The sequence below is a fragment of the Hemibagrus wyckioides genome, linkage group LG03 (genome assembly GCF_019097595.1).
Source record: "Hemibagrus wyckioides isolate EC202008001 linkage group LG03, SWU_Hwy_1.0, whole genome shotgun sequence".
NCBI lineage: Eukaryota > Metazoa > Chordata > Actinopteri > Siluriformes > Bagridae > Hemibagrus > Hemibagrus wyckioides.
In genome coordinates this window covers 27,287,646-27,297,037 of record NC_080712.1, presented here as the reverse complement: position 1 = coordinate 27,297,037, position 9,392 = coordinate 27,287,646, and the positions used below count along the sequence as shown (strand labels likewise).

At 38.3% G+C, this 9,392-nt stretch overlaps 1 protein-coding gene across 1 annotated transcript in view; it reads right to left on the bottom strand.

The window, feature by feature from the left end:
• Positions 1–6,225: 6,225 nt before the first annotated feature.
• Positions 6,226–9,392, bottom strand: part of eloal (elongin A, like) — an 8,380-nt gene continuing 5,213 nt past the window's right edge. The window contains exons 9-11 of the mRNA XM_058380770.1: positions 9,319–9,392; positions 8,343–8,449; positions 6,226–6,633 (exon numbers count right to left, since the gene is read on the bottom strand). The exon at positions 9,319–9,392 is cut by the window's right edge and continues 35 nt beyond it. Of these exons, the coding sequence (XP_058236753.1) occupies positions 6,572–6,633; positions 8,343–8,449; positions 9,319–9,392 (243 nt within the window). The 3' untranslated portion in view covers positions 6,226–6,571. The remainder of the gene's footprint in view (positions 6,634–8,342; positions 8,450–9,318) is intronic.

Sequence of the window (9,392 nt, the reverse complement as noted above, 5' to 3'; positions counted from 1 at the left end):
CACTTCATACACAGTCCTAATGGCAATGAGTCAGAGCAGATTCATGGCAAATATTCTATACCAGAGAGCAGAAGTGTATCTGAGCACATGAGTGTTTTTGTGTGGGAGTAAGAGTCTCGCCCAGCATCTGCTTCTGCTCCTCTGGAGGAAAGGCAGCCAACATGGAGGCCATGAGAGGCTCCTCAAACTGCACGGGCTCAGAAATATAGCAAGAAAGAACAGTTTTATATATCATTAATATTACTACAGAGAATTCTTATTCGTGTATTTTAGAGTGACATGAATGTCACTTCACGTTTATTTAGATATTAAGCACCTTAAAATTTGGATGCTTCATAATGTTGGTCTATAGATAGGCAGCATTGTAGGGAAGTTGGAATAAAATTGTCATAAAGTGAATCCAGCTTATGATGAAAGAGTTGTACGAGTGTGCGTCTGGTTGTAGACTTGTACAGGCGGGAACATAGCTGAGAGCAAGAGTGTGTATTAGAGTGTGTGTGTGTGTGATAACACTCAACTACCACCCCCATCTCCTTACCCCTGACCTGTGCATTTTTGTATAACTCACACATACGCTGTGATGTCATCACCTGGGGCACCTCACTGGCCATTGTTCAGATTGGATGATTCACATTCGGAAAGTTCTGGAATCTGAGAACAGACAGCGCAACAAGTTACTCATCGAAAAAGCATCAGATATACAACATGCCTCCCAAAACCTGCTCAAACTGATAAAAGCTGTCAAGATAGTGTGCAGTCTGGGACACACACACATTTCTTATTGTGGGGAAAAAATGAATAATGACTTTACTACTCTACACTCGCATGCCGTTTTAAGGTGAAGAAAGGATAGGAGAAGGTTGAAGAAGAGAAGGTTATCTCAGCTAAGGCATACTATTTGTTTTGACACGCCATTACTCACAGCACTGTACGGTTTGGGATGCAGCTGTTAAACTACAACCCACGCTGTCTAACAAATTAAACGCTGATGTAAAATCAGAAGATTGTTGCTCACACTAAGCCTGAGCGCTCTGTATGGAGGTCGGCCAACTGACTGCTCAGCTTCTGAGCCTGAAATGTATATTGTACCTAAAAACAGCCTTTTTTTTTCATTGTCTGTACCGCTTATCCAATCTATACTCGGGTCACGGGGAGCCTGCGCCTATCTCAGGAGTCATCGGGCATCAAGACAGGATACACCCTGGACGGAGTGCCAACCCATCGCAGGGCACACACACTACAGGCAATTTAGAGACTCCAATCAACCTAGAAGCATGTCTTTGGACTGTGGGAGGAAACCGGCGCACCCAGAGGAAACCCACCAAGCACGGGGAGAAACATGCAAACTCCACACACACAGTGAGCAGGAGCGAGACTCAAACCCAGGACGCTGGAGGTGTGAGGCGAATGTGCTAACCACTAAGATTCTTTATTGTAGATGTATACAATACGGTATGGCTACTCTCCTAAAGCAACAGAGGATACTTGCAATATCAGTATTATCCTACACACATGGAGCATGGAGTCTATAGCAGGACACACAGGTTACAAGGCAAGGAGACACCATGGATGAGGTGCCAACCCATAGCATTACAAAAGACAATCACACACACACACACATTACACATAATTTAGAGATGCCAATCAACCTACAACACATGTCTTTGAACTTGAGGAGGAAACTCCTAAAGCACAGGGAGAACATTAAAATTTCAATGGAAACATGGGACAGGAATCAAATCCCCAGCCCTGGAGGTGTGAGGCATATTAACCCACTGAGCCCACTACATTTAAACATACACTTAAAAAATTAAATGTGTGTGTATTCTTGTGTGTACAAATGGCAGAACACAGATACTGCAAATGTTAATTAGGGGGAAAAAATGCACTACACATTTACTGTGTCTGAAGTGTGTTACACCAAACATGTTAAAATTCTACACACCAGGTGTCATTTTTAACACGTCGGAACAAATGTGGTAAGTAATTTATTTCACACTCTTTCACACCTTTACACATTCATTCATTCATTCATTATAACACTATCCTAAAAGTGTAAAAGAGTGTCCTGTATATACTGTAGATCCGCTCTGACACGCCATAGCAAGGAATTAAGAGAACACACAGTATCTGGAATCCACTAGATGGAGACAAAACCTTGTACAAGATGACTAGGCCTCGGATTATTTTTGCACACGTAGACAGGTACAAACACTGAGTTATTTCATTTGATTTTTGTTTATTTAGCCAGTGCATTTCATTATAGTGTTGTAAAGCAGACTCAGTGTGCAAAATAAGTTAATAATTTTAATGAAAATGCATTTATCTGTACCCTTACCTGCTTCTTAGAGGCTTTTCAGAGACATTTCAATTACAGGACGCTTAGTGGTTAGTATGATTGCCTCACACCTCCAGAGTTTAGAGGTTTGATCCCTGCCTTGATCCTGTGTGTGCTTTAAGGGTTTCATCCTGGCAGTCCAGTTTCCTCCCCCAGTCCAAAGACGTGCATTATAAGTTGACTGGCTTCTATAAAGTGTCTGAAGTGTGTGTGTGTGATTATGTCCTTCTATGAGTTGGCACCCTGTCCAGGGTGTCCCTTTCCTTGTGCCCTGAGTCCCTTGGGAGAGACTCCAGGTTCACTGTATAGAATAAGCTGTACATAAAATGGACAGATGATGGATCAGTGAATCATGACATCAGTCTGAAAATATCTGCTGAAGTCTATTCATGATTCCAAGTGCTTACTGATTTTTAGCAAATGATGAGTTCATGAAAGCATCCTGATTGTCGTAAATAATAATAAGCTGCTTGAAGTTCATCCTCATAAAAAATGAGTATATGGTATAGTATAATATTGAGCATGTGGTGATTATGAAAAGATGGCTGGAACGAAACTGGAACTGTTGAAACCAGCTAAAGGCACACAAACATCTTTTTGTTGACTACTAAGAATTTAACATTTAAACATCTGGAAAGTTCCTTCATTGTGGCTGCATGATGAAATCATGACTTTTCTTTTCCTCTGTGCTTCACTGCTCTTTTTTTTGTTTCTTTTGCCTTATCTTCCTTTGCTCTTACACGTTTCTTCTGTTCCTTTGAACTGCCTGCTTCTTTTTCTCAGCCTCATCTGTGAGAGGAAGTAACCCCGTTTTGATTAGTGTACAACTTGAAGCAGTGCAGCCATGTTGCTCACCAGTTCCTCTGCTATCTTTTTATTCTTTATCTCTCTCTCTACATTTCCATATACACCTAAAAGCACAGGTGAGTCCTGTTTCTGTATCTCCTCCAACCGTAATAATGTATTTATAGCCAAAAAAATTGGTTTCTTGTTTGAGTTTGTGTTGACTCGAGTCACCATTTGGTTCCAGAGACTATCACAGTGCAGTTGAAATATTCAAGGCAGCCAGTAAGAACAACAGAAGGACAGCCGTTGACTCTCAGATGCACAGCAGTGTATAAGAAAGAGCTTTGTGAAAACATCTTCATGAATTGGTGTTTTGTGGTGTCTGAAAATGTACAGAATAGACTAACTGATCCGGACAGATACTTGAACCAGGTCAACGAGACTATAGTAGATGATGGTTTCAGGCATCGAGATGCTTCTCTTACATTTACACGACTGGCTCTCCGTGACTCTGGCATATATCAGTGTAAAGCCATATGTCAGCCCTTTGGAGCCACAGCTATGGGACATCTCATCAATGTCACTGTAACAGGTATGAGGCTTTGTTATTATTAGCTAAAAGTACACCTACTATTCATTTCTTAGACATACATTATGTTTATGTAGGTATGTCAGATGAATAATTTCTCAAATAGTAATGGATTCCTAGAAAAACAGACTTTGGAAATAGACTTTATGTTTTATGCATGGACAATAAAAATAAATAAATAAATAAATATGGGACATGCTATTGAAACCATTACATGAAATAATAACTAATTAAAAGGTTACATGGTTTTATCAAAGCCATAGATAACACAATGGATTTTTTTTTAATTACTTTTTTTCTGCCTTTTACCCTTAATAATTTAATAGATATCTTAAATCTCTCATTTAAGATGACAAGTTTTTGTCTATATTTGGCCTCTGTCATGGGTCAGCTCTGTATGGAAACATATATACAGGATGTGTGGGTGTGTATATATGTGTGTATATACAGTATGTGTGTGTGTGTGTGTATATATATGTATGTGTATATATATATGTGTGCGTGTATATATATGTGTGTGTGTATGTATGTATGTATGTATTTTCTACCTTTCTTAATTATCTCACCAGATCAGAAGGAGACAGATGACATATAACTTCATCCCAGGAGTCACTCATAAGGGTCAGGAGATTCTGGAGAGAGCCTGAATGACGCATACAGCATGGATATGTTTCTTCTGACAATCAGCACCTTTATATTTTTATGGATTTATAAAATACTTGCTACAACAGATAAGTTTATATTATGATCATACAGGACATTTTTCTTTCTTTTCTTTCAAACATCTTCATGATTATTACCTCAGCAGTTGTCTGCGATTCTGTGTGCACCGCTCATTAACAAAAAAAGACAGGTAGATTTGAAAAATATTGCAAGTGTCTTAAGTCAGATTTTAATTGTGACTCTGAAGCAAAAAAAGAAAAGGTGAGTTGAGGGGAAATAGTCTGTGGTTTGTCAACTTCCTGTGGTATTCACTAAAGATAGCCGTCTTCACATGCAGGTCTCGGTTAGGTAAAGATAGTTACAGCTCTAACAATTATTAACTTCATAACAACAGATAGCTAATCAGACATGTCACGTTTAGTTTGATTTGAGAATCTATACAATCTAGCTTGGTTCTAATACCTCTGTGTATACCCCTAACTATGGAAGCTTCTCACTTAAAGGATGACATCAGGCTTGAAGGAGGACAGAATGAGGTCATCTTTCAAGATGGAAGTTTGTAAAAATGTTGAGTTTCATTGTGTCACAATGCTGGAAATCACTCATATTTACAGGTCAGAGAGAGAGAGAGAGAGAGAGAGAGAGAAAATAATTAGTCTTAATTTTTGTTAGTGTTAAAGACCAGTGTCTGTGTTTTTTGCCATTTTAGATTCATAGGTTATTTCATTTCATTTCAAGATTACATTAAAAAATAACTTTACAGTTCATGGAAGCGTCTTTAAGGAAACAGGTTGTGCCGATAACCTCGTATAAGTAATGTATGTTTTGTGAGCTGGCCCACCCTTTGCAGTTTATGGGAATTTTTAACTATTCCTCTAAAATCGCATTTGTGAGGTCAGGCACTGATGTTGGATGAGAAGGTCTGGCTCACAGTCTCCGCTCTAATTCATCACAAAGGTGCTCTATCAGGCTGAAGTCGCATCTCTAAAGTTCCTCCATACCAAACTCACTCATCCATGTCTTTATGGACCTTGCTTTGTGCAACAGGAATGTTGGAACCGGAAGGAGAGCATGAAATTGTCCAAAATGTCTCGGTATGCTGAAGCATTAAAAATTCCTTTCACTGGAACTAAGGGGCCAAACCCTGAATTCAATGATTTAGAGGGGTGTCCCAAAACATTTGGCAACATGGTGTAGCTGTGTAAGCAAAATGGCAGCGACTTTCAGGTAATTTTTTAGACCACAGTTATACCCTAGTTTAGTTATAGATAGATATACTGTATTGAATTATACATCTACATTATAGCAAATTTGGATTTAGCATTTTACTTTCCTAGATGTTTTTTTTTTATTAGTTCCCCCCCATTTGAACTTTTCTTAGTTTTGCTAATATTAGTGGCTCTCTAGTGGCACAACACACAAGCATTCGATGGCATCCGTAGCCAAGAGATTTTTTTGCTCCATCCTGTCTAATCCCTAGAGTTTGTATTATGTGAGAAGTTCAGGAGATTAGAAGTTTCTGAAAAACTCAAAACAGTCCGTCTGATATCACATCCATGTCCTGGTTAACGTCACAGAGATCATACAGAACATTACCTGAAGTTCTTGACCCGTGTCTGATTCATGAATGTTCAGGTGTTCTTAATAAAACGAATGAAAAACTGACCGCCAACATTACAACCTCACCTTGTTTTTTTTAATGCTTCATATCAATATTTCTGTTTGAAAAACTCTTTCATATCTTCACACAAGCGAAAAAAAATGCTGTAGAGTCTTTACTTTTTGTTTCATCATCCAAATATTTACTAAATACTACAGGGTTTATGTCACTCATCCTAATATTTCCTTCACAGGCAGGTTGTCAGGAGTTGCAAGCAGTCTTCACAAACCACTAGATGGAGACAACGAATTTTACACTAATCTGAGTAACCCACCATCATAGAATCAGTTCCACAAACACTCATTTCATTTCATTTATTCAACTAGTGCAGGTCCTTACAGCACAGTCAGCAGTGGGTTTTAATAATGCTGATTGAAAGTGCATTAATGTCTTTCCATATAGAAAAAAATACTTAGATGTAGGTTTTACAAAAAAAAAAAAATCAAATCCTAAACAATGACAAAATTAAAGTATGTCCAGTTCACTTGAGTTTAGAGGTATTTATGTAATCCATACTTTCCATCACCTTCTTCCTTCATCTGCGTCCAAACTGCTTCTTAAAGGCTTTCAGAGACTTGGCCATCATCGGTGCTACTCCTAGAATTAAAGAAAAAAAAAATTCAAAATAAATAAATCCAAATCCTTTCAGTATGAATCTGTAGAGAAGTATTTAATGTTAAATTTTACCGCCTTGTCTGACAGCAAAACACACATGAGATTGAACAAAGAATGACCAAGCTGGCTGAAAAGAATTGTCCCTCTGTAAACCAGCACACCAGAGTCACATGAAACGCCTCGGCTTATTGTGCAGCTTAATTTACCAAGATCATCTCAACCTCTGGAGTCCCTCAGGACAAGATCTGTCTACTTTAAAAAAATGACTTCGTTGTGCCTGCGCTTTACATCCAACATCCATCTCTCTGGTTTCTTGTAAACAAATCAGAGACGCATTCTTTGCATTTTAAGCGGAACAAATGAGGCTTTATGGATTCCTAAGGGGAATAGGTTTCCCCCCTTACAAGAGAACCAGAACAGACCAGCAAATATATATATTTATATATATATATATACACATATATAAATATTATATATACACACACACACACACACACGGAAACAATTTAGAGACCACTGCAAAATACTGCACTGTTTCTTATGTTTTTTTCTTACAGTTACATGTATTGGTGAGACGAACAGTTTTCTCAGTTTTTCATTTTTTGTGAACTGCTGACAATATTTCTCCTAAATTCATAATATAACTATTGTTATTTAGAGTGTGTATTTAAAGGAAATGACAACACATCAATATAACCCAAGATCATGCAGTATTTGCAGAGCTTTAATAACTCAAATAAAACAAAATGTAAATAATTTGTAAACAAATTGTGTTAATGCTTTGGCTAAATAACATTAAGAAATCAGTATTTGGTGGAATAACCCCGATTTACATGCGTTTTGGCTCCATGCTCTCCACCAGTTTCTCACATTGCTGCTGGGGAACTTTATACCACTCTTTTTGCAAAAAAGCGAGCAGCTCAGTTTTGCTTGATGGTTTGTGACCATCCATCTTCCTCTTGATGACATTCCAGAGGTTTTCAATAGGGTTCAAATCTGGAGATTGAGCAGTGGTCTCTTATTTTTTTTCCCCCCAGCACCCAACCTGCCCGACCTTCAGTGTAAAATATTGCTAAAATTACTAATACTTTTTATTATATTTATCATCATCTCAGGGACAGCTGTCTTCTCATTTAATTAATAAAATTTTAATTTAAATGAAATTACATTTAAAAATTAAATACTGTTTAATTTACAGCAAAATACCATAAATTAAAATTTTTTGCAGGATTGTTCTGTAAATGATTATGGAAAAAATTGCACTGGTTTACAGCAACACACCAAGAGACATGATGCATAGTGCACTAAGTAAAGTTTTTTGTTGGAGATTAAAATCTAATAAAAAACCTGTAGATTTATAAAGCACTAAAATTTGTCTTTTTGTGCAAGTTGCTATATCGAGTTTGGACCAGTGTGAGCTGAGGCTCAGTAGTAAAGCCTTTGAGCTACAGAAGATTACAGCTTGAGAGTTCAAATCCCGGCAGTGCCAAGCTGTCTGCAACCTTCTAATGTTTGGTTGTTTTCTGCCTCAGTTTCTCAGCTAGTTTGTAGTTTTCGAATTAGGCAGAGCTGTAAATTTTATAGTAAAAATGTTTTTATAATAATCCTGAACATGGAATCTTGGTATCATAGTAATTCTCACATCCTACAGTGCACTGTAAACTATAAAAGACATGGACATGATTACTCACGTCTGATCCTTCGTGGGTCTTGGGGCTGGCTGGCTCCTGATCCAGCGGTACAAGGTTTAGGGGACTCAGTAATGCATGGTCTACTTCTACTCTCAGTAAAACGTCCACTAAGTAGAAGGAAATTGCAAGCAGTGATTATGACAATAAAATAAATAAATAAATAAATAAACAAACTGCAGCATTGATTAGTCATTAGTCATTTAGGAACAAAGAACATTGTGTTTTCCTTCCTTCTAGGGGTGTCGACCTTATCCACCAAGGGCCGGTGTGGGTGCAGGTTTTCATTCCAACCGAGCAGAAGCCACGCCTGAGTCTACTGAAAGCCAAGATCAGTTATTAAACAGGTGGAATCAGGTGTGGCTTCTGTTCAGTTAGAATGAAAACATGCACCCACACCGGCCCTTTGTGAATAAGGTTCGACACCCCTGTTCTAGACCATAATCATTCCCAAGGCATGAAATCTAGAGAAATCCCACCAATAATTATGAGCTCTGTGAGGGAAAAAAATAGCAGAGTTTTTTTTTAATGATCCTCACATTTAAAACATGGTAAAAAAATATTAAAATGACATACACTGATCAGGCATAACATTATGAACAGTGACAGATGTGAATAACACTGATTATCTCCTCATCTTCATGGCACCTGTTAGTGGGTGGGATATATTAGGCAGTAAGTGAATATTTTGTCCTCAAAGTTGATGTGTTGGAAGCAGGAAAAATGGGTAAGCATAAGGATGGGGTGTTCCCGGTCTGCAGTGGTCAGTATCTATCAAAAGTGGTCTAAGGAAGGAACAGTGGTGAACTGGTGACAGGCTCATGGGCGGCCAAGGCTCATTGATGCACGTGGGGAGAGAAGGCTGGCCCGTGTGATCCGATCTAACAGACGAGCTACTATTGCCCAAATTGCTACAGAATTTAATGCTGGTTCTGATAGAAAGGTGTCAGAATACACAGTGTACGTTGTTAGAACTGACCTGAGTTTGTCTAGCCCAGGTCCTGCTGTACCATGGATTTCCTGCTGGATACGTACATTTCTAGGTGGTTTGGC